This window comes from Martes martes (genome assembly GCF_963455335.1).
Source record: "Martes martes genome assembly, chromosome: 4".
Classification (NCBI taxonomy): domain Eukaryota; kingdom Metazoa; phylum Chordata; class Mammalia; order Carnivora; family Mustelidae; genus Martes; species Martes martes.
Genome location: NC_137891.1, coordinates 182,976,987 through 183,002,007, shown reverse-complemented (window position 1 = coordinate 183,002,007; position 25,021 = coordinate 182,976,987). Strand labels below are relative to the sequence as shown.

General features: G+C 55.9%; 1 protein-coding gene across 1 annotated transcript; it reads left to right on the top strand.

Annotated features, from left to right (window-relative positions):
• Nucleotides 1-10,365: 10,365 nt before the first annotated feature.
• On the top strand, nucleotides 10,366-24,076 carry LOC308341755 (uncharacterized protein C1orf167-like; the record flags this gene model as incomplete). The annotated part of the gene is made up of 13 exons (XM_080801744.1): nucleotides 10,366-10,435; nucleotides 11,417-12,147; nucleotides 12,805-12,848; nucleotides 13,319-13,526; nucleotides 14,200-14,336; nucleotides 16,397-16,441; nucleotides 18,197-18,372; nucleotides 18,914-19,100; nucleotides 20,681-20,867; nucleotides 21,074-21,132; nucleotides 21,857-22,065; nucleotides 22,951-23,095; nucleotides 23,968-24,076. 13 exons carry the CDS (start codon nucleotides 10,366-10,368, stop codon nucleotides 24,074-24,076), a joined length of 2,307 nt encoding a protein of 768 aa, XP_080657870.1.
• Nucleotides 24,077-25,021: the final 945 nt, after the last annotated feature.

The following is a 25,021-nucleotide window of genomic DNA, read 5'->3' as shown; positions in this document are numbered from 1 at the left end:
AGGGAGCTTTTATAACTTTCACACAAAGAAACAATAAATGTGTGAAATATTGACAAGACAGGGGTGCTGGGGTGGCTCAATTAGTTAGGCGTCTGCTTTCCGCTCAGGTCATGATATCAGGGTCCTGGGATCAAGCCCCGCATCAGGCTCTTTGCTCAGTGGGGAGTCTGCTTCTCCCTCTGCTACTCCCCCTGCTTGTGCTTGCTCGCTCGCTCTCTCTCTCTCTCTCTCTCAAATAAATAAAATCTAAAGATTAAAAAAAAAAAAAAGGAATTGACAAGACAAAGGGGTCTGGCCTGGGGTAGTGAATGGTGAAGAAATAACCAGAAAGATAAGGGTTAAATTAACAAGGTTTGTTTATACAGATTTCTTGGCTATAAATTCCCTGTCTCTGGTGATAAGAATCATCTTCTTGGGGCACCTGGGTGGCTCAGTTGGTTAAGCAGCTGCCTTCGGCTCAGGTCATGATCCTAGAGTCCCAGGATCTAGTCCCACATGGGCCTCCCTGCTCGGCGGGGGGTCTGATTCTCCCTCTGACCTCTCCCCTCTCGTGCTCTCTCCTCTCATTCTCTCTCTCAAATAAATAGATAAAATCTTTAAAAAAAATTAAAAAAAAAAAGAATCATCTTCTTTCCTCCTGGTACAGGGAGAACACCTTTCACGTAGGCGATTCAGGACCTATTTCAGGAAAGAACAGGGTGGGGTCAGAGTGACTTTCTTGCTTCTGCCATTTTTTCAAACACTGAGGTTAAGATGTTCAGTATGCACAGTGCCAGAATTCGAGGGGAGCATGTCCTGAGCCCCATCACCAGTCTGACCATCTGTTCGTGTACTCATTTATTATCAGTTCTATAATAACTTACTAAAAGCTCTCTATAAGTTTTAAAAAAATGGTCAGGAAGTAAAACAGGGGTTGCCTTCACTGGCCACCACACAACCCCGAGGGCCCAGTTCCCCACGTAGTCAAGAGCTTGTGTTCATACCTATGAATCTAAAGACTATTGACAGATTCAACAGGTTATACAAAACATTCTCATAGCGAAGATCTACACACAGATTCACAGACTTGAACTTGAGCTTAGAGCTCCTGTAGCCCAGCAGTTTGAGAAGTTTTTCCTTCCAAACCCTTGGTTCAAAGAAATTTTACCCAGGGTATAAAACAGAGCGGGTCTGACAGAGCCCCCCAGTGCCACCGCCACTCTGAGGCCGGGACCCCAGGGCACAATATGAAAGCTCTTCTCCTACATCCACCTTATTCCCCAGCTTGGGACACGGGCCCCCAAGGAGGAGACGTGGCCAAGGGCACATGGAGACTTCTTGATTTTAGGGCCAGAACGTGACAATGCGGAGACTGGGGTGCCGGGTAGAATTTAAAAGGAAAGCAACACAACTTCTACAAATGAACAGTTAGAGACTCGACGGTTGGGTTAATTCATAGAATAGATACAGCAAAAGAGAGAATCTGTAGCCTTGAAGATATATTTGGAGGAATTACTCAGAATGGAGCAAAAAGCACAAAAGAAGAGAGGTTAAGAAACAAAGGATAGCATGAGAAGTTCCGACATAACTCTGTGGGAGTTCTGAAGGAGCCCCTGGGAGAGAGGCAATGTTCAAAGGAATAATGGCAGGGAATTTTCCCAAACAGAAGAAATCCACATTTCTAGTTCTCATCTCAGCACTTTGTTCAGCATTGCTTACCTGGCACAGTTCCAGGACACAGCAGTACTTTATAACAAATACAGGAACAGGGATACCCAGGTGGCTCAGTCGGTTAAGCGTCAGCCTTCGACTCAGGTCATGATCCTGGGGCCCTAGGATCGAGTCCCCCATCGGGCTCCTTACTCATCAGGGAGTCTGCTTCTCCCTCTGCCACTTCCCCTGTTTGTGTTGTCTCTTCACGCTCTCTCTGACAAATAAGTAAATAAATAAAATCTTTTTTTTAAGATTTTATTTATTTATTTGACAGAGATCACAAGTAGGCAGAGAGGCAGGCAGAGAGAGACGGAGAAGCAGGCTCCCCGCTGAGCAGAGAGCCCGATGCGGGGCTCGATCCCAGGACCCTGAGATCATGACCTGAGCCCAAGGCAGAGGCTTTAACCCACTGAGCCACCCAGGCGCCCCCCCCCTTTTTTTAAAGATTTTTGTAAATAAATAAAATCTTAAAAAACAAAACAGATATAGAATGAATGGTGCAGAATACCAGAGATGAACACTAGGATCCCCAAAGCGGAGGCTCCTGGCTGGCTCAGTCAGTAGAGCATGTTACTTTCAGTCTCGAGGTCTGGAGTTCAAGCCCCATGTTGGACAGTAGAGCTTACTTTAAAAAGCTAATTTAAAAATAAAAATTAAAAAATTCCCAAAGCAAGCTGGTAGAAAAGATGTTGTCCCAAAAGAAATGACAATTAACACTGGCTACTGATGTCTCACCAGCAACAAAAGGAGCCAGAAAACAGGGGAATGCTATCTTCAAAGTCGTGTGAAAGACAACCATCAACCCACAATTGTGTACAATGAGTTATCTTTCAGGAATGAAGGAACTAGGGGCACCTGGGTGGCCCGGTCCTTAAGCATCTGCCTTTGGCTCAGGTCAGGATCCCCGCATCTGACTCCCCCACTGAGTGGGGAGTCTGCTTCTCCCTCTCCCACTCCCCCTGCTTGTGTTCCCTCCCTCGCTGTGTCTCTCTGACAAATAAGTAAATAAAATCTTCAAACAAACAAAAAAAGAAGGAATGAAGAAAAAGGCCTATTCAGAGAAATGACAACAGATTTTATCACCAACAGACCTTGAATACAGAAACATCTAAAGAACCTTCTTGTGGAAGGAGGACATTTTTCCATAAAGAAGATCTGATATACACAAAGGGAACAGTAAACATATGGTTTAGTGTTCAAAACAATGCTGGTACATTTCAGGAGGGGCTGGCCAGGCACAAAGTATTATAGAGTCCCTTTCTGTCTGGAAGGCGGGTAAACCTGCATTAACTTTAGATTTTGCCGAATTAATGTCTTGGAGAACCACTGAAAGAACAGAAGTAGAATGGGTCATTTCCAAGACAGTGTTGGGTGTGGGGTGGACGTGGGGGTTGGCGAGGGAAAGAGCTTTGATCCACTCTTTTGTTGTTGTTATTTGATCACTTCTTAAAAAGCCAAGAAAAGAGAAAAAAAGAAACATGAATTCGGACCATTGGCAAACACAAAAATAAGATGGGTTTTATATATCCACGGCACAATCATACCTTTGTCAGTGATTTTCTAGAACCTTCCAGTCCTATTGTGTTTATAAAAGACACACCTAAAATAGACAGACACAGGAAGGCTGAGAGTACAAGAGTGAAAAAAGACCATGCAGGGGCACCTGGCTGTCTCCGTCAGTGAAGCACCTGATTCTCGATTTCTGTAGCCTGAGTTCGAGCCCCACACTGGGGGTGGAGTTTTCTTAAAAATAAATCTTAAGGGACGCCTGGGTGGCTCAGTTGGTTGAGCCTTCGGCTCAGGTCGTGATCCCAGGGTCCTGGAATTGAGTCCCGCATCGGGCTCTTTGCTTGGCGGGGAGACTGCTTCTCTCTCTGCCTCTGCCTGCTTGTGTTCTCCCCCCCCCCCACCTCTCTCTGACAAATTAATAAATAAATAAAAATAAAATCTTAAAAAAATTTTTTTTAAATAAATAAATCTTAAAAAAAAAAAAAAGTCAAACCAGCTAAGGGAGCTGGTGTAACTAAATTGTTATCTGACCAACTTGCCTTTAAGGCATCAACTCTTTGAGCACCAAGATCTGAATAACAAAAGGTTCAATCCACCAGATTTAGCAGGTGATGTTAGCTATGCAGATTCAGGGAGGAAGTAATAATTACCCCTTCCTTCAAGAATTGCTTTAGACTTTTAAAAAGTTCTTTGGCATTGATTTGTTAAATGTTCACAGCAACCAGTGAGATAGTAGAGAAAGTGTTACAGCCTCCTCTTTGCCGATGAAAAGCCTGAGGGTCAGAGAGGTTCGGGTCTTGCTAAGGTACACAGCAGCAGAAAGGCTGGCGATCACAGGTCTTCTGACCCCAGGTCAAGTGCTCTTTCCTCTCCGGGTTTGCAAAGGGAAAAGCGTACAGTCCGGACAGAGGGCGGAAAGGCTTGGCAGGGATCCATGAGGAACAGCGTGGGCAAAGGCTTGGCAGGTGGCAACCGCCTAGAGGGCACTGTGACTGGGCCCAGCACGCCCCACGGGAGGGGGCTTCAGGGGGACCCGACAGCCGGCCGCGTCGCCTATCTTGCACGTGCAAGAAGCTTGCACAAGGCCACGTGCTTCGCGACTGGAGGCGCGCCAGGACCGGGACCCTCGCGGAGGACGCGCGCTCGGGTGGATGGCCCCGCCCGCGCCCTGCAGCCCACGCGGCGGCCCCCGGTGGCCGCCCTCCCGCGTGCCCCTCCAGGCTCCGCGGGCGCTGGGCGGCGCGTTCTCTGCCGTCCCCCACCCCCCACCCTACCCGCGTGGGTCGTTCGTTAGCCCTCGCCAGAGGGTTCAAGCCCGACGGGGAGAAGGAGGACAGACGCCGGAGGACGGGCCAGGAGGCCAGGAAAAGTGACCGCCGGTTCTTTGGGTAGAAAGAGGAGGGAGGCTCTGATGTCCTTCTTTGGGCGGGGATGCGGGGGCGTGTCCAGGGGGCGGACAGAGGTGGGAGAGGGGAGGAGCACGTGGATGGACAGACGCGCCCCCGCATGGGGTGGGGACTCCAACCTGAGGGTTGAGCCGTCTCTAGGCTTTTTCGGAAAGCGTTGGCGGGGGTGTGGAGGGGGGCCGGGGGCGGCGTCCCCGTTCTGAGCATGCGCTGTGGCGTCAGTCCCCCTTCCACGCCTGGCCCCTCTGCGGCCTCTGACCCGCTGCGGCCGTCGGCTAGACCCGGAGCCCCTTTAAGCTCCAGCTTGCCCATCTGTAGAACAAGCGACCTAATGCCTAGGGCTGCGGTGTAGATTTGACCGGGTGTGTGCTGAAGGCTGCATGCCCTTTGCCACGGGCCCCGCGCTCATTTTGCGTAGTGTAGAAGCCCCTTTATGGGCCAGGTATGGTGAGTCCAGCTGCAGCAAATACTGAAGGGGAAGAAAAGACAGTGGCTCGCGGCTCCCTGGAGGGAGGGGAGCAAACTGTACTTTCTTTTCTCTGTTAGGTGGTGGCAAGTCATGGAGAAAAGTCATGCAGGGTAAAGAAAGGACGGAGTGGGGATGCTGGGATCTGGTGTGGGGTTCGGGATGGAACAGCCAAGAAGGAATTCTTGAGAAGTTTTCAGTTTAGAAAAGGTGGTTTTCTTAAAGCAAAGGGACAGGACTCATGGGCAGAAAATGCTGCACCAGGGTTGTGAGGAGTGACTGATTCTAGACTTTTAAGTCTGTGGAGGAAAGAGGGGGGGGGCTAGAGATTATGTGAGTTCCTCGGGAATTTTTTTGTGTGCCGAGAGCAGGGTCTACAGGACCTTGGAGGTCTGGCCGTGGTCAAGATAAGGCTGGTTTTCGTGTCTAGTAAAACATCAACGTGAGGGCAGCCACGAGTTCCTTGAGGAAGGTCACGCTCTGCCTGTCTCCGGAATTCAGCAATGGCTGCGGGCTGTAAGGAGATGTAATTCAAGCTGCATTTCTCTGACTTTTGTTGTCCTCATTCTTTCCCCCCCGCTGAGCAGTTTTGACCCTTAAATCTTTAGGGTTGCAGAGGAAGGAAGGTCTTCTCTTCCGTAACTTCTTCCTGCTAAATAGGAGCGAAGCGATGTCCCTACCTTTGGGTCAACATTGGTCACCTGGGGAATTTTTATATATACAGGAGTTACCAAGGGCAGAGGCAGCCAGTCCGAGGTAGACAACACAGCTGAATGTCCCTGAGTAGAAAGGATCCTCTGTTGGCAGGATATGAGGTCAGGGAAGTCTTGGCAACAGGCAGGGAGATGTTATGGGGGGCGGGGGGGGGGGGGGGGAGAAGAAGATTAATATTATTATGTGAAAGAGAAGCCCAATAAAAAAGACCTTTGACAATGGACCAGAATTTTCCTTCAGTCCTTCATTTTTGTTTGAAGGGAAGTGTGAGATCTTCTACAGGTTCCCAGGAGTGAGAAGGCGTGTCAGCCCGCACTCAGGGTTCCCGTGAGGAAGGTGCGGGTCTCATTCCTGATACAGGAGCCCGGAGCCCATGAGGAATGGCCTTCTCGTTTTACGGCCGTGGGAAAACAGAACACGAGCCGGTAGAGGCCCTTCCATTTCGGAGGCAACCCCCCCCCCACTGTATTAGACTTGAAATCCTTCAAATATACCATGTCTCCCGGGTTTCTGGGGGTGGGGTTGCTAGTAACCGTCAGACTGGGTGTAGGGAGGATATGGTCTGTGTGTTCCTTTCGCGAGATATTTGAGGAAACCAGAATTATTCAGAAAATGGGGTTAAGCTCTAATATCTACAAAGACGTTATGGAAACCTATTTTCCCTCTATAATCACCCTCATTTTTTTATCAAAGATAGCCAAATCAAGATTCTAATTCATTTAAAAAATCAATTTTAGTTCATTTAAAACATCATTTTTAATTTTATTTTTTAAAAGATTTTCTTTATTTATTTGACAGAGAGAGACACAGCGAGAGAGGGACCACAAGCAGGGGGAGTAGGAGAGGGAGAATCGGGCCTCCGACCAAGCAGGGAGCCCGATGTGGGGCTGGATCCCAGAACCCCAGGATCATGACCTGAGCTGAAGGCAGATGCGTACTGACTGAGCCACCCAGGCGCCCCTTAATTTATTTTTAAAAAGACCAATTTTACTTTATTATATTTTTCTTCTTCTTCTTTTAGAGAGGTGGGGAGAGGCAGAGGGAGAGGGTGAGTTTTAAGTAGGCTCCACGCCTACTTAAACATGGGGTTCAGTCTCATGACCCTGAGATCATGACCTGACTCAGATGCTTAACCGACTGAGCCACCCAGGCGTCCCCAAAAGTCCAATTTTAACAAACCTGTCCTGATTATTTACATAAACTCAGCAAGACTAGTGAGTGATCACATAAATCTTTTAAAATCTGCTTTGCTAGAAGTTTTATAAGGAATCTGGGTTGAACTTTGAGTAGCCTCTCTAGGCCAGAAGACAGGCCAAGTGCTTACCATCAGACACGCCTCTAGTACCTGTAAATTGGGGCAGATTCCTCTTCCCAAGTTCCCCAAATATCCTGAGGCTCCTGTACCTACCAGGAAATGACATTCCTTACTCACCTGGCGTGGCTGCTGGGATCTCAGCAAGCAAGGTATCAGCCCAACATTTCCAAGGGGCTCTATTGGCTCCGTGTTTGGTAAAGTCAGCCTCAATTCCTTAAAGTTGTCTGGTCACATCTGAGTCTATGCATGTGTCTCTCAAATACAACATTCCAGTCAAAGCCATTTTTCCAAGGGTGTCATGTTACAAAGAGAACAGATTCTTTCTTTTCTTTTTTTTTAAGATTTTATTTATTTATTTGACAGAGATCACAAGTAGGCAGAGAGGCAGGCAGAGAGAGAGGAGGAAGGAGGCTCCCTGCTGAGCGGAGAGCCCGATGCGGGGCTCCATCCCAGGACCCTGAGATCATGACCTGAGCTCAAGGCAGAGGCTTTAACCCACTGACCCACCCAGGCGCCCCATTGGTTTCGGCTTTGATAATCATAAGGTCTCTGTTGCAACTACTCTGCCATCATATCAAGAAAGCAGATGAGCCATGAATCACTAGAGATAGCTGGGTTCTGAGAGAACTTGACTTACATAAGAGACAGGCTCCCTGGTATTGGACCTTGAGGGCACGAGCTCAGAAGAGGAGAAACCAAAACAGGTGAGTGGGAAGGAGACGGCAGGCAGGAGGGAGGGAAGGAAACTCAGTCAAAATCCAAGCTCTGCACACTGAATAAAACCAAGCAGAAAGACTGAGTCATGGCAAGGTTCTCTCCCTGCGAGCCAGGAAACTCAAGACTACAGGAGCGTTGAGTTCCGACTGCTCACAGAGTAAGGGGTTTTTATGGGATAAATGCAGAAGTTATTTGGTTTGTAGAACTGATTGATCTAGAGCTAATGGTCTTTCTTACTTGGATTCAAGGGACTCCAAGGGAACAAGGAAGTCCAGAGAGAGCACGAACAGACTTTGGTGGTCAGGAATTGGCAGGTGTCCTTGGCTGATTTGTGAGAAGGACTCTAAGTTCCTGTAAGGTTAGGTTAAGTGTCCTTTATGCACCTGCATTGGCCATCTCCATTCTGCCTTGACATAAGTGTCTCTATTTTAGTTTGGTTCCACACCTGAGAAGAGGGCATCCTGGAGCCAGGGAGGCCAGGGCTCCCACGGGGACGGGGACGGGGACGAGTGAATGAGCCCCATCCTCTGCGGCTCCTGCGTCCACAAGGCCCAGGGCTGCGGCTGGCCGGGGCATGGCATCTCGGGGATCAGCTGGAAGAAAGCCGCTCTGGGCGGGTGGGGGTGGGGGAAGCCATCGGCAGGGAGGGCGGCAGAGGTGGAGATGGGAGAGGAACTGGGATTTGGGTGTGGTGAGAGTGGGAGAGGGGACCTGGAACCCGGAGGCTCAAGAACGATGATGGGGGATGGTTTTTGGTTGTTGCGCTTGGTTTTTCTCAAGTTAGAAGAAGTACTCATAGCAATGATTAAGTCCTTAAGTGCTTGTAGGAATGATTCAGTGTAAAGGGGGGAAGCTTTGGTGGGGGGTGGTTTCTGGAGAAAGGACATCGAAGCCAGTGTCCCACTGCCCAAGCTCGGTGCCCCAGTTCAGGCCTGAGTCTGCTGTGGGATTCTGGGGGTCATGGGTGCTTTTCCTGATTCACAGAACGGCACCTCGGAGGCCAGTGGTGGCCCTGGGCGCTGTCCTTGGGGAGGCAAGACGGGATGGCCCCCAGAGGGCAGGGGAGAGTCAGGCTGGGAATGGGACCACACAGGATGGGGGAAGGACTAGGAGGCTATGGCCCGGAAGCTGGCTGGCAAAGGAACACAAAGCATCCGATCGCCCTATTTTTTGACTGCAGCAGAAAGCAAGGTCTGCTGGAAGGGGTGGGGGGAAGACGTGGTGGCAGGGGTTTGAGGACAGAGGAGAAAGTGTGACTTGGCATCTGGGGCAGGGGGGGGACTAGGGTGTGAGTCTCCCACAACCTTGCCCTGACTTGGGATGGAAGGTGGTCATTTGGAGTGAGGTGGTCCCTGCAGCAGTAGGTGAAAAGTACTGATGAGCGTTGAGCAGAGAGAGGAGGCGTGCGGGACCAGGGGGAGGGTGTGCCAAGAGTGCTTATACGCCACGTGGTTAAACCTTGGAAGGAGGGGTGAGACAGCAAAGCCGCGAGAGACTGTCGGAGGTCGGCGGGGCCAGAGGATGGGGTCTGATGGGGGAAAGACCACTGCATCGGATGCTAGAGGGTGGGGGTGGGCTCTGGAGCCGAAATTATGGAATGGGTGCAGTTATTTAGGGTGACCGAATCTGGGGGCCCCATGGGAGCAGGTGGTTGAGATGGGACAAAGGGCAAGATGGTGGGAAAGGAGAGATTGAGGACTCTGCACACCAGGAGTGGGAGGTGTCTGCCGTGTGGATTGTGAGATCGCCAAGAACCATGGTGTGTGTTGGAGACTGCAACAGTGAGCCAGAGCTGAAACTTTCAAGGAACGAGGGGACAGGGCCTGGACTGGTTTCAGGGCCTGCCTGGAGCTTCGGACTGGAGTGTTCTGGAGAGAGGAGAAGGCGGGAAGTGGCAGCAGGAAGCAAAGAGGGCCCCCTCTCCCAGCCCAGTGGTCTGAGAGAGCCCACACCTGAGAGGGCTGCCTGGGAAGCAGGGGCCGCAGAGAGAGGTCTGTGGTCAGTGTTAGAAGGAGCAGGTGTCAGAGACACATGCGTAGACTCGGATATGATGAGACAGCTTAAAAAGGTCTGATTGGGGGCGCCTGGGTGGCTCAGCGGGTTAAAGCCTCTGCCTTCGGCTCAGGTCATGATCCCAGGGTCTTGGGATCGAGCCCCATGTCGGGCTCTCTGCTCAGCAGGGAGCCTGCTTCCTCCTCTCTCTCTCTCTGCCTGCTTCTCTGCCTACTTGTGATTTCTGACTGTCAAATAAATAAATAAAATCTTAAAAAAAAAAAAAAAAAAAAAAGAAGGAGCAGGTGCTGGAGGACAATGAGACATTTTCAAAGGAAACGGGGTGGTGTGGTCTGACCAGGACAGCTAGGGTTGGGCCCCAGAGCAACCAGGGGTGCTGGTGAAGGGTGAGGTGTGGACCAGGGCTGGGCTGTGGCCTGGTGGGAGCCGGGCATCCTGTCCTTGCCCTTCAGAACCCATCTCATCAAACAGGTCAGACCGCTGGCTGTGGTGTGGACCAAGGACGCTGTTGCCTTGGGTTTGCCCTGGAGCCGATGGAGCTGAGACCTGATGCTAGCCACAAGGAGAATGTGCCCCCCAGGCCCGCAGCACCCCTGAGGCCAGGCAAGACGCTTTATGGGTCTGGGTTGGGTGTGGCAGGAGCAGCTATTGGCGCACAGCTCCCTTCCCATCAGGCCAGCCCTGGGCCTCCCTAATTCCGGCTGGACCAGGACAGCAGGGCCAGGACAAAGTCTTCCCAGCCTGGGGCTGAGTGGACCAGGAGTGGGCCTGACTGGGACCCCTGGCTGAGAAGGGATCCCCCCCAACTCTGAGGGCGGTCTGTGCTGGGGTAGTGGCTTAGGCTCTTGGGGCTTCAAGAAGGCGACAGAGCTGGTCCAGCCAAGGACAGAAGCTGACCCCGAGCAAATTCAGATTCTGATTCACATGCCACTTTCTCCAAGTTCTAGCTGTGTGACCCTGGGGTGAGTGGCCGAACCTCCCTGATCTTTAGTTCCTGTCCTCAAAAGTGCAAGTCTTCTGGCCCACTCCAGATGCTGGGTCCTCCCAGGCAGCCCCCAGGAAGCCTAGTCTCCCACTGTGCAATGGCCTTGGGGACCGGGGAGACTATGCCCGACCCTGAGTCCCCCAGAACCCCCCCCTTGCAGCTGCTGGATGTGTTGGGTCTTGTTCTAACCCCCGGGGCTGTCCCCCATCACCTCTGCCCAAGCCAGAAATCACTCATCCTTGTCTCTTCCCTTCACCTGCTCCCCCCGCCCCCGTTCCAAGCCTCCAAAGCAGATCCAAATTTGTCTCCAAATTCCCTCCTCCGTCCCTGCCACCCCTGATCCCAGCCCTGTCATCTCTCACCTGGGATGCCCTCAACAGCCTCATTCCTGTCCCCCGCTTCCCTCTGCCCTCCTCCCTGCCCGCGCCCCAGCCCTGCACCCTGCAGCCAGGCACCGAGTCAGACCACCCCTCGGTCCGCTGGGGGAATCCTGACTCCCCCCCCGCCTGGGTTCCTGCCTCTGACCAGCACCCCCAACCCACCCGAGCCCTGACCACCAGCTCCTCCCCAGGGCACGACCGTCTCTCTCTTCTCTTTAGAGCAGCGGAGATTCCTAAAGAGCCGAGATGTCGGCCTGGGCAGCGGCTGTGGCCGGCGGGTGCGCGCGAGCCAGGCCCGGAGGGGAGGGCCTGCCGCCACCCCCTCCCCGGGGGCCGTGCAGCGCCAGGAGCCTTGCCGAGTCCAGACCAACCTGGCTGGACAACCGAGCCCCGGCCCGAGCCCCGGCCCGAAGGGCACAGCTGGCCAGCTGATGAACGCAAGCTTGCAACAGCAGAGTAACCTGCAGCCCCCCGCCGGCACGCCCCGGGGGAGGGCCAGAGAGTTTGCCATCCAGCAGAGTAACCTGAGCATGAGGGGGACCAGCTCGGCTCAGGGCAGAAGTCCCATCAGCCACCGCCTCTGGCCCCACATGACACCTCAGGGAAGGCCTCGCCCCCAAGGATCACTGGCTTGCCCATGGTCCAGCCTGAGACAGTCCCGGCTGCTGGCCAGAGACACCCCCGGCCCAGATGTCCAGCCTGATGCAGGCTTTGGTCCTTTCAGTGGGCACACAAGGCCAGGCTCCAGACCCTGGTGTGGCCTGGGGAGCTGGCCCTCTAGGCTCAGAGGGAAACCCCTCACCCTGGAAGACCTGACCGTCCCTGTCCAGAGCCAGGCTCGGGCCCTATCCCCAACAGCCATCCACCAGCTGCTGGCCTCTGTGCGACACCTGGAGCACGCAGTCAACCGTCTCAGGTGCCAGGTGTGCCAGGAACCCAGCAATGGCCAGGTACTCCCCGCCCACCCCCAGCCCAGCCAACCTGTGCCTGCTTCCTGGGATGGGAGGAAGGAACACCTACCAGGTCTCAGGGAAACTCTACATTTTCCAGAGACACCGGGGACCCAGGCTGCCCTCTCAGACTCTCAGGCAAGCAGGAAGCCTGCGTCCCTGGAGACCACACTGGGGATCCTGACTGGGGATTTCCTTGACCCTAAGCAGGGCGTCCTTCAGGCCCAGCCCCTGAGGCAAGGAGAGAACTTCTCCCCGGGACCGACAGACGGCAGCGGGCAGAGGGGAGCGCCCCGGCTCCCTCGAGGTGCGGGCAGCAAGGAGTCCAGACTCTGCTCTTCGGCCAGCTCTGGGGCTGCCTGGGGTGTCCCACCCAGGCGGGAAGGAGGAGAGGTGACTCTGCAGGAGCAGGTCCGCAAGGAGGAAGAGAGTGCGGCTTCCTGCTGGCCGGACGCAGTCCCAGCAAGGATCATCGTGCAGGTGGAGGCCCGAGGAGGCTGGGCGCGGGAACTGGGGGACCCCCGGAGGGCTCCTCCCGGGAACTCTCACGGCCAGCTCACTGCCACTCCCCTGTTGGGCGGGCAGGCTTGGCAGAGGGCGCCCTGTCCTGCTCGCTCCTCAACCTGAGAACTGTGTCATGTCTTTTGGCTTTTCAAGAAAAAAGCCCGAAACGTGGTGAGCCTGGAGTCCGAGACAGCCCGGTGAGGCCATGGGAGGGGGGGTGGGGGCTGGCCACCCTCCTGGGACAGCTGCTGCCCCATTTGCCTGGGCCGGGGGAGACGAGCCTCTGATGGAGGTCGGGCCCTGGCCGCAGGTCCTTGCGGAACTTTCGGGAGAGGGGACTTCCTTCCCACGGCCCCTGCTGGGGAATGCAAGGGCCCTCCCAGGCCCCAGGGACAGGGACATGGGGACTGCTGTTGCTGCTGCTGGGAGTCTGTAACCTCTAAGGCTGCCTGGCACTCTTGGCCATCCAGGAGGCACTCCGCGGCTCCGGGAGCTTTCCTGGCTGGGACTTCCTGGGCTGGCCACCAACAGAGGGTGTTGTTCCAGCCCGAAGCTGGTCTTCCTGCCGCTGCATGGGGCATCAGGGCTGGGCAGGTGTCCCGGCTGGGGCGCGGCCCCCAGCTACTTCCTGGGGCCCACCCCCTGATCAGCCCCCGTCCGGCCCCAGCCGGCAGTGGCTCTCCAGATGTTTCAGAGCGTGGTGGCACTTGGTGCAGAAACCCCGGGCAGCGGCTGCAGCAGTGGCCCTGGGCCGCCGGCAGCTGCTGCGCAGAGGCCTGTGGGCGCTTCGCCGGGCTCCGAGGCTCCGGGAGGCCCAGCTGGAGGTGGCACGGCAGCGACACACTCAGGCCCTGCTGACCCACAGCTTCCAGAAGGTCAGGGGCCTCCCTGTTGAGCCATGGGGCGGTGATGAAAGGCTCGTATGTCGGGGGAGGGCGTTCTCCTGGGCACCTGTTCTGCACCTCCTGAGTGATCTGCGGGAGGGCATGTGGAGGGCCACCCAGACACCTGCACCAGCTCTGCTGGAGATCACATCCTGCCTCCACTACTTTCTTGGTTCCACAATTTCTTGCTGTGTGACTTTGGGCGGGTTGCTTAACCTCTCTGTGCCTTAGTTTCTTTCGCTCCCAAAGGGGATGATAATAATAGTACCTACCTCTCAGGGTTGTTGTGAGGTTAAATTAATACAGAGAAAGGACTTAGAATCCTACTTAACACATAGCAAGCGCTCCGCCGTGTGGGTGGTTGCTGTCTTTCACTACTGGTTAGCTAGCCAGGACTGGCCAGACACGTCTGTGTTCTTCCCTCCTTGGGAAAGGGGGTGCTCTGGGAGGGCCCAGCTCCAGGTGTTGCCTCTAAAGGAAAGCGCTGCATCTTGGGCTCCTCTCCATTCATTCATTTATTCCCAAAGGGGCCGGGCAGTCTGCAGGTTAAGACCGAAGGCTCTGCCGTCCGGACATTTCTGTCCCCACACCCCATCCACGTGCCTCCTCCTGGGGCACATTTGAGGCTGCCACTGACATCCTTCTTTCCCTCTCTCTTCCCCAGTGGAGAAACCGGTCTCTGCAGCAGAAGCAGGGGCAGCCCCACGTCCAGACTGGGACGGGACCCCCACCCTCTGGGGTAGGACAAGACCAAGGCCCCTCAGGAAGGGAGCCGGTGGCGGACCCCATCAGGAGAAGCAGGTAGTCCTGGACAACCCCGTGGCGCACTGGTCAGTGTGGCCTGGGCAGTGCAGTGCGGGTGGCCTCCCCACCCCCGCTTCCTGCCTCAGTGCCCAACCCCCTCTCAGCTCCCCCCACAAGAGAATGAGGATGAAGTGGACAAAGATTTGTGCAAAAGTATGTCCACGGCTGCATTATTCACACCTGCCTCTTACTGGCATTATTTCTGATCGTAACAGTAACACGTGCTTGATTCGAAAAAACACCCCCCAGATAGTTTCACCGCCCTTCCCCACGTATCCCCCTTACTAGAAGCAGTTTCCTGGTATTTGCATGGAATTTTTAGTGACGAGGATAAATGGTTGTGCTAAGTTAGATGGGGGAAAGGCTAAAAAGTGGTGTGTAAGGTATTTTTCGTGCACATGAAACGATACAGAAGGAAAAACAGTGAAATGTCGCACAATTACTGAGCACCACCAAACCACGCACTTAGAGATGGTTAAGACGGTAAGTTTCATGTATTGTGTATTTTACCACCGCTCAAAGTGAGAATCAACAAATATTTCATCCAAAAAACATGCTGAAATAAACAGATAGTGCTTAGTGAAATTCAAGTTGGCCATTTCCTCTCCATTCCCTCAGTTGTCCACTACAGCAAAGTAAGGGTTTTGTTCCTCCTTGTAAATGAAACAAACATGTTTAAAATAATTATTCAAATGCCATTTGTTTGAATACATGTTTGCGGTAAGAATCCAAACAGGATTGAAGGGGCACCTGGGTGGCTCAGTGGGTTAAGGCCTCTGCCTTCGGCTCAGGTCATGATCCTAGGGTCCTGGGATCGAGACCCACAGCAGGCTCTCTGCTCGGTGGGGAGCCTACTTCCCCCTCTCTCTCTGCCTGCCTCTCTGCCTACTTGTGATCTCTGTCTGTGAAATAAATAAATAAGATCTTTAAAAGAAACAGAAAAATAAATTTAAAATTCAAACAGGATTGAAGAGAGTGAAACAGGGGCGCCTGCGTGGCTCAGTCGTTAAGTGTCTGCCTTTGGCTCAGGTCATGATCCCAGGGTCCTGGGATCGAGCCCTGCATCGGGCTCCCCGCTCATCGAGGAACCTGCTTCTCCCTCTCCCTCTGCCTGCTGCTCCCCCTACTTGTGCTCCCTCTCTGTCAAATAAATTTTAAAAATCTTAAAAAAAAAAAAAAAAAAAAGAAGAGAATGAAACAAAGGCAGAACCTCCCCCCAGGTTGCTTCCATAACCAGGGATGACATGGAGAGAACGGTGGGGGAGGGGCAGCTCATCGCACCTGTGCACATGCCCTTGTGGGTGGTGGCCGGGTGGCCAGGCTGGGACTGCGCGCTCTCCCTCAGCCCAACCCCGGTCATCGCTTCCTCTCTCTGGGCAACTTCACTTGCAGTCCAGGGAGTCCAAGGGAGGAGGCAGGAGACTGGCCGAGACCAGCTGGAGGCGATGGGGTAGAGCAGATGCTGCGGGTCTTACAACAACTGGCCGGTGAGCTGTGGGCCCCCAGGAAAACAGGGGAGAGGGAGCGGGGCTGGCCCCGAGCACCCACACTGGGCAGGGCTGTGGCTCCTGCACGAGTGAATGTTTACTGAGCATCTCCTGGGACAGCTTCCCAGACACAATCTCATTTGAGCCTCCAGGGACTGGGCAAGGCTTTGTGCCCAGTGTACGGTTGGGAAAAGTGAGGCACAGAGACGTTAAGTGACCAGCTCAAGGGCACACAGTATGAGAGACGCACATCCTGTATTCGTGTCCCGTGGATGCTAATTCAGGCCCTGCAGAAGCTTGAGTGTTCGGACTCGGAGGGTCCCTCAGACATCACTCGCTCACAGGGCAAACGGACGCCCAGAGACGGGGCACGACAGAGCCCCCCTCCTGTCCTGACCCTCCCTACTCTCTCTCTGCTCCCTCTTCAGTCTTTCTCCTGTGGTTCCCTCCGAAGGAATGGGCCTGGCAGGAGAGGGGGGTCCAGGGAGAGGCCTCCCAGGTCGCACTGAGGACTCAGAGGAGGGGGAGGCCCCCCCTAGCCCCGTGCTCTCCTGTGACATATGCACCCAGGGGAGCCTCTCCAGACACTGGGCAGCAGAGAGCCCGGCTCGGCAGGTAAGGAGGAACGGAAGAAGGTGGGAGTGAGGACCCCCTTCCTTGAGGCAGAGGGGTTTGGTCCTCAGCAGAGCTCGGTGCCGGCCGCCCCCCAGCCCCCCTCCAGGAAGCATGGCCATCACAGTGGGTGCGCCCTAAGTTTAAGTGTTGTGAGGGGAAGGAACACAGATCCGTAAGAGGGTTTTTCCCGTGTGAATTTTTTACGATGCGACATTTATATCTTACATGAAAGAAAAGAAAATAGATACTAACCCCCAGTGTGCCCGTCACCCAGCTTCAAGAAAATCACCTCCTGGGGACACACGGGTGGGGCAGTGGGTTGAGTGTCTGGCTCTTGGTTTCAGCTCAGGTCACCATCTCAGGGTCCTGGGATTGGGCTCCGCCGTGTTGGGCTCAGCGTGGAGACCCCGGGAGCTTCTCTCTCTCCCCCTCCCTCTGGCCCTCCTGCTCATGCTCTCTTTCTCTTTAAAAAATAAACCAATAAAATATTTTAAAAAGAGAAAGAAAAAGAAAATCACCTCCTGAAAACCCTGTTTCATCTGTACCCCAATTGCTCCCCCTACATTATTTTAAAGCAGTCCTCCCCCCCCCATCATACCGTTTCACCCGTAAATACTTCTGTAGCGTCTCTAAAAGATAGGGACTCTTTTCAACGACATAACCCCCGTGCCATGATCACGCTTAAAAGTGAACATTAATTGCTTAATGCCAAAAAACATCTGGTTAGCCTTCACATTTCGAACTGTTTTACAGGTACACATTCTGTTATAGCTTGTTTGAACCGGGATCCAAATAAAATCCTTATGTTAAAGTTGGTGGATAAGACGTTGAAGTCTTTTTGAGCTCTGGGGTCCCTTCTAGTTTTTTTTTTTTTTCTTTGCAATTTATCTGTGGAGGAAACCAGGCTGCTGGTTGAGTAGAGTTTCCCTGGGTCTGATTCCTGCTGACTGCATCCCCCCGTGTAGTTTTTTCTCTCTTTTTTAAAGATTTTATTTTAATTTATTTGAGAAAGAAAGAGGGAAGGAGGGATGGCACAGAGGGAGAGGGAGGAGCAGACTCCCAGCTGAGCAGAGAGCCCTACGTGTGGCCCCGGGATCACGACCCGAGCCCAGGCAGATGCTTCACCCACTGAGCCACCTAGGTGCCTCCCCCCGCCACCAGTGCCGTTTCCCAGGAGAACTTTGAGCTTGACCACAGTTTCACGGAGACGTGAGGGTGAATGCTTGGCCCGTTGAGAGAGAGCCGGCAGGAGAGCACCGGGCAAGGGATCGGCGCAGGCAAAGGCCCGTGACAGGGGAGTGTGGGAAACTCAAAGGACACCTTGGTAGCCCAAGGTGGGGAGCCTGGGGGACAGGGGAGGGTTTAAGGTGTTGATGGAAAGGCATGCGGAGGCCAGATCACGCATGGCCTTGTAAGTGGTGTTGAGCTGACATTCTGTCCTAAGCGCAAGGCAGGGACAGGGGGCGGAGGGTGGCGCTGGCAGTGTTCAGCAGGGGAGTAAGATGACAGCATTTGAGCTTGGGAAAAGATCACTCTGGCCACGGAGCCGCCACTGCCCGGTGGGGCCCCGAGTGGATGCGGGAGGCCAGACAGGAGGCTGCTGAGGTCATCGGGGCACCCAGGGGTGAGGGCGTGGTGCCCTGAACAGTTTCAGAGTCTGAATGGGCTTGTCCCTGGCCTCAGCAGAGGCACGGGGCAGGTGGCTGTCACTGCCGTCATTACGACTAGAACCAGCACCTTCTCTTGGTTCCCCAGGTGCTTTGGAGCCTGGCAGAAGTTCATGCTAAGAGCAGCCCAGTACCGGGACTGCCTGGCCCGCTGCCGGGCAGGGACCCTGAGGTTATGTCTGCAACAGTGGATGTGGATGAAACAGCTCCAGGCCTCGGATGGAGCGAAGGTGACCCAGCTGTCCCTCTGCCGCCAGAAGGCGGGTGAGCGAGCGAGGGGCAGGCCGAGGGGCTCCCTTTCCCTCCCACCCCAGCAAACATTGTCACCTAAGCTCCTTCTGTGGTGGGCCCCAGGGGCACTGATGGCTTCCCACGATGGGGGGTGGTGGTACCCGGAGCATCCTGGGGGGTGCAGTCTGAGGGCCCAGGAGGATCCAAGAGGGGTCCCCAGAGCAGGCAGACCTTGGCTGGGCCCTACCCTCACTCCGGGTCATGAGCTGCTCTAGGCAAGAGACTTTGTCCCGTCTTCCGCTAGGAGGGGATGTGGTTGCTGCTCTCAGAAGCTCCTGATCTGGGAGATATTCACAGCCCTTGTTTCCCTCCCCCAGAATCTGACAGGGGAAGATGGGATCTCTGAGGTGTCTTGGAGGGGAGGATTTGGAGGCAGTGGGTGGGGGCAGTGCCTGGGAGGGGCGTTCCTAAGGCAGGGTGAGGCGGGCTGAGGCTGCCACGGGTTCCCCCAAGGGCCTTGGGTGGAAGGAGGTCCCTGGGGATGCGGCTGATTCATCCTTTGACGGCTCCTTAGGGAAGGTGGCCCTCTGCAGCTCGGCGCCCGGAGGGGCCACAGCCCAGGGCCTGGGGGTCATGGCTCGGGCCCAGGGGCTGCCCCCGGAGCAAGGCGGGGGCTCCCTGCAGGAAGCCTGCGAGACACTGGCCCTGCACCGGGTGCTGCTGCTCTGGAGGACACGGCTGTCCCAGCGCCACAGGGCTGAGTAGGTGTCCCCCGAGCCTGTGACCTGGGGGTGGGGCGGGGGGGGCATGTGAGTGGAGCTCAGCCCTGGGAAGTGCCCCATGGGGGATGGGCAGGTCCTGCTCTACCCCAGGCTCTTGCAGAGGGCACCCCCACTGTCCGGCCCCAGCATGCTTCGATACTGGTGCAGGGCTGGGGGAGGTGGCCCAGGGCCCTGGAGACAGTGACTGAGCAGAGAGTGAGCTGTGGGAGCCATGGGGTAGCCGGGGACGCAAACACTTGCTTGTTAACACAAGAGCTTGCAAACCCAAGAGCAGGCTTGCTCTTCTCCAGGATGGGTGGGAGCCCCCTGGTGGCTGGAACCGTGCCTGCATGGCCGTGGTCTGGCAGGTTGGAGGCGTGGTCCCGTGCCCCTGTCTGCCTCGTTACAGAGCTAGAGGAACTGAGGCTCAGAGGGCCGAGCGGCTTGCTCGGCATCGCCCTGTGAGTTAGGAGCAAGAAGGTCGCTTTTCTACAAGACAGTCATTGCTGGGACCCAGAGTCCAAACTGGTGGCTGCGGGGGAGGGGGTGATGGGGGTCAGGAGGGGCCGGCTGCCCTGGTGGGATGTCAAGCAGAACCTAAGCCAGTGGTTGCAGGGATAAGTTGAAAGCCCCATAGTGGGATGCCTGGGTGGCTCAGTCAGTTAAGTGTCTGCCTTCGGCTCAGGGCATGATCCTGGGGTCTTGAGATCAAGCCCCAGGTCAGGCTTCCCGCTAATTCGCGAGCCTACTTCTTCCTCTGCCCCTCACCCCCACTCATGCACGCTCTCTCTCTCTCTCTCTCTCAAATAAATAAATTCTTAAAAAAAACAAAGCCACATGCCAAGTATCCATCATCCCACACCCACTTGGTCCACTTGGACCCTCTGTCTCTTTGAATGAAGCCCCTAGAATTCTCAGGGAAGTCAGTTCACCATGATCCCTCAGAATGTAGCTCTCCCTCCTGCAGTCCATCCTCTAGCCTTTGGGCACCAGGGAACAGTCAGTATCTCCTTCCGACATAGCTGGGGCTGTCCTGTGCTCTAAAATAAGCTTTCGGATCCCCTGTCTTCTGCTATTTGGAGTTTGGGGAAATGGCCTTCCACCAGGCCTCAGTTTCCCTGTCTATATAACTGAGCAGAGGCAGAAGTACTGATGTGGCCATACGCGTGGTCCCCTGAGTCTGGGGTCCTTGGGTCTGGGGCCCAGCTCCGGGTCCCATCAGGAGTGTGGCAAGGATCGCGAGCTGATACAGGTGTAGAAAGCAGTGACCTTAGCCTTAGATGCTTGTGAGAGTCACTCTGGGAGCCGTGGAAAAGTCAGGAAGCCCGGGCCGCAGCTGGACTGCCAAGTCAGAATCTCCGGGGGGTGGGACCCCAATAGGCATGAGTACGTCTCGGAGCCCTCCGTAGTCCCCTATGTGGCTGGCTTGCAAGGTGATGCTCTAGCCTGGTGTTTGGCATGGGTGGCCCCCTTCCAGACCAGCTCTGGCAGAGACCCGGCTGGGGGCAGCACTTGCCTGGCAGCCCCATCAGCCTGGGGGTGAGGCTGGGGCCCGGGGACTCACCTGCCCCTTCCTGTAGCTCCTTCCTCCAGGGCATGAGGCAGCAGGTGATTCGGCGTATCCTGAGGGGGTGGCATTTGAAGGTGTGGGGTCCGAGCACCCCGTCAGACAGTGCCAGGACCCCCTTGGCCCCGGAGCTCCTGGACAGCATCCTGGGAGGGGAGCCGCTGCTGGACGGCAGCCCACCCCGAAGCTCACTAGAGAAGGTGAGGGGCAGAGGGTGGGAATGGCCTAGGGTGGGTAGGGGGCAGGTGGGAGGAAACAGTGGAGACAGGGCAGGGCCCGAGGATCCAAGACTCCTTTCCTCCTTCCCCAGGCTTCCAGGACCCCCGCCTTCTTGGAGACCCTCCCACTGAGCCTTCTGTGGGCATCTGGGCAGCGGCAGAGGGCACAGTGCCTTCTGCCCTGGCAGGGGCGGGTTCAGGAGTCCCGGGGTGCAGCGAGGTGGCACCAGTGTACTCTTCAGAGGCGGTAGGGATCCCTCCCCATGGTGGGTGAGCCACGCCGCCCACCGCTCTGTGGACATCCTGTTCCCAGTCCCCTTTACTCCTTGACCCTTGACTCCCATTACTCCCACATCCCTTTGGGGTCTGCCTCCCAGAGGGCTCCCATCCCATGCTCCAATCCATTGGTACCCAGATTCAGATCCTCTGGACTTCTCCTGCCCTCCCAGCCCGCCTGTTGTTTCTCCCAGAGACTTTGTAGCTGTGGTTCGTTCACTCATTTATCTATCTGCAGCACAATGCTTCAGTCCGCCTGGGTTCTAATCCCGGCTTTGCCCCTCCCTAGCTCTGTGATCTTGGGCAAGTTGCTTAACCTCTCTGTGTCTCCACCTCTCCGTTTGTATGGGGATAATAACAGTAGTCACTCCAGTGGGCATCAGCAAGGTGGGGGCACATAACCCCCTGGCCCAGTGCCTGGCACACAGTAAGCCCTCGGATCATAGCAATGTTGATCGCTAGTGGCTGAACTCAGGACTTGGGGTCCGTGATCCCATCTCATCCCTAACCTGTTGTTGTGACACTCGGAGTAGCATTTGAGCAGTCCAGTCCCCAGCAAGCTACGCTCCCCCATGATGGAAACAGGGAGAAGTGTCCCCCCCCCACCAAGCTCCTGAGGGGAGGGGATGGCCGGGAGAGCCCAGGGTGGCAGTGACCATCCTCAGGGTGGACGCTCCCCTCCCCACCCTTCCTAGCACCCTCCTCAGCTGGAGCCACTGGGCCACAGCCCAAGGGGCCCAGAGAGAGCTGGCAGTAGCCTGGGCCTGGGACCGGAGCTGCAGGGCCGCGCTGGGCTTGTGGCGGCGGCGGCTGGCGCAGGGGCGAGAGGTGGAGCAGTGGGTTCGGGCACGGGGCCGCACACGGGTCCGAGGCGCCCTGCACCGCTGGCGCTCCTGCTGGCAGAGTGAGTCGGGGCCTAGGTCCGGGTCGCTGAGGGGGAGGGAAGGGCCAGGTCCATCAGGGAGACCCAGGGTCTTGTGCCCTCCAGCAGAGTCCAGGGCTGGGGCTCTCATGGAGCTCGCCCAGGACGGGGAGGGGGCAGAGCAGAACCAGGGACTCGGACACTGCCCGTCCATTCCCCAGCTGTGTGGACCTAACACAAACTACACAACCTCTCCGAGCCTCAGCTTACTCATCTGTAAAATGGGGATCACAGCAGCACCCTCCCCAGAGGCTGATTCTGGGGAGTCTAGGAGACCATCCCCCCACTGTTGGCTCGGAACTCAGTTCCTAGTAGGTGTTGCTTCATCATCACCACCATCTTCTTCACCCTCATCCTCATTATCCTCACCTGGCCTGCAGGAGTCATGGGCCTGAGCACTGAGTCCTGGTGTCCTCAGAGCCCAGCGTAGGAGGTGGGGAGCACTGGGGGCCAGTTCCGAGGCTTCCCACTACACCAGCACATCGTATCAGGGAGCTGGTGGGTGGGGACCTGGTTGTTCTGGAAAGTTGCTGTCCTGTCCACTGAGGACAGTTGCTTCTCCAGCCCAATTGTTGTCCAATTATGCTGACCTCATTTTCGAGGAAAAGCTGGAAATCTAGACTTTTACGTGAATTGTCCCGATCCCTAAACGTTTCCGAGAAATGAACAACAGTGAGCTGGGTTGGCCTGTTCATCACAGGACACTTGTAACCCAAGCACTTAAACCCAAATGGTTAGGGGGCCTCCTCTGTCCCTGCTTGGGTCACGTGCAGAGGGCTGGCCAAGGAGGGGCCCACAGTTACCCGGGGCTGAGGGGCGAGGCTGGGATGAAGGCCCGGGGGCATCTCAGCCTCTCTCGGGTCACAGGGCAGCAGTCCCTGCGTGCCAGGTACCAGACGTGGGTGCAGGTCCGTCTCCGGGCCTTGAGAGGGACCGTGTTCCAGGACTGGCGGCAGGCGGCAGCTCGTCGGAGACACCCAGCGCCCTCCCCAGAGCCGCGTCTACTTCACAGGTGGGTGGGCCTGGGGGTAGGAGAATGAGAGAGGTTATCCCCACTCTGGAAAAAACAGAGATAAAGCCCAGGGGACCTAATGAGGGAAACGTAGAGCCGTAACCATCGACCTTCCTTTACCTGCTTTGTTCGAGAGGTGCCTACCCGATGCCCTGATGAGCCCCAAGTCTCCAACTCCTGGCCAGGTCAGTCCTTTGGTTTGAGGGGACACAGGAAGGGTGGGGGAAGTCCACGCCTCCAACACCCACCATAACGTGTGTCCCAATGTCATGTCCGTGTCTTGTTGAGCGCAGGGAAGTTCTGCTCTATACAGTTTCCAAATGAGTGAACTCTTCATGAAAATAGAGATGTTCCAGTAAAATGTACAGCGCTCACTCATGCATAGTTAGAAGCAGCAGGAACGGGTGATACTTTCTCCCCTCGTTCAGCTACGAATGCGCAGATGCTCATGGTATCCCCGCACGGGCAGCCGGCCGTTGATGGCTCACTGGCCGATACCAAACTTTCAGACCTGAACAGTGGACACTGTGCTCCCCTCACCAGCCTTCTGTCCCCGGGTGGGCTTGTGAGGGGCAACCAGGCCTCGCTGCTCCCCCGATGGCTCTGGGACTTGGCCCCACACCTGCTGGGTTCCCATGACCTCTGGGGGACACCTGCCCTCCTGAGTCCGTCTGCATGCGTGGAGGCCCTGGACCAAAGCCAGCACTTGGACCCGTTACACAATCGTGCCCGTGTGCTGAAGGCACAGGGCTGTGTATGCAAAACCACGTATTACCTAGGACACTTAGTGGGGAGATTTGCAGGTGCGATTTGGAATAAATGGGACTTTTGGACGCCGAAAACCAGCCGGGCCCCTCCCTCCTGTTTTTCAGCCGTTTCCAGGCCTGGCATGGAATTGAAAGAGACACAGGGATGGTCCCGGCCACGGCAGCCTCTCAGGATGGCCCGAGAAAGGCCGTGGGGGCCACATTTGCCACGTGACAGGATGCCTGAGCAGCCAAGGCCTGGGCACAGGAGTGGCGTGTGGCCCGGGCCTCCGTGGCCCACTGCAGAAGCCACGTCCCGGGGTGGGGGCCGGGCCCGGGGCCGGGCCCGGCAGGCCTTCACAGCATGGCGAGCGGCTCTGGGCCGGCGCTGCGAGGTCCGCCGGTGGGCAGAAGAGAGTGGCCCTCTGCTGGACCCAGTGGGTGCGTGAGTCCTGCCTATGCCAGGTCAGCCGAGCCTGTGCTGCCCAGAAGCTGAGTGCCAGGTGGGTGCCCGTGGCCTGCGGGCAGCCCCACACGGTGCTTCCAGCTGAGGCCGTTTCTGAGGCTTTGAGCTTGCTGCTGGCGGAGGTAGAGGGTATCTGGTGGCTGGAGATGGGACTCGGGAGGTTGCGATCAGAGGAAAAGGCCATCCCAGACACCGCAGCTCGTCCTGCTTCCCAGCAGAGCAACCCCTCTCTGAGCAAGTCTTTGAAGGACAAAGGAAGATAACAGGCCTGCCTGAGGGAATCAGGGCTCAGAAACACAGAAGGTACTCCTTAAACAGTGCTCTTGTGAGGGAGAGCAAGGCGAAGACAGCAAGACTGCCCGCTCTCTGTCCCTGGGGTGTGATGTTCTGCTGCTCTCTGGGCCTCTTTTAACCCGATTTCCCCGGAAGAGGGATGAGGGGAGGAGCGCTGGCGCGGGATTTGCCTGGAGGTTCCCATCCTGAGGGCATTCACTGGGAAGGGTTTACCTTCTGCTTCACACACATGTGGGCTTCTCCCTCTGTCCCAGGATCCTAGAGGCCTGGGCCCAGTCAGCAGCCAGGGCCCGTGACCAGCGAGCCGCCATCACCCAGTTCCAGCAGGCTGGGTCCAGACGCCTCCTGTGGACCCACTGGGCCCAGTGGCGGGCAGTGCTGCTCAGTATGCAGTTGGAACCACAGGGGAAGGCCCCGGAG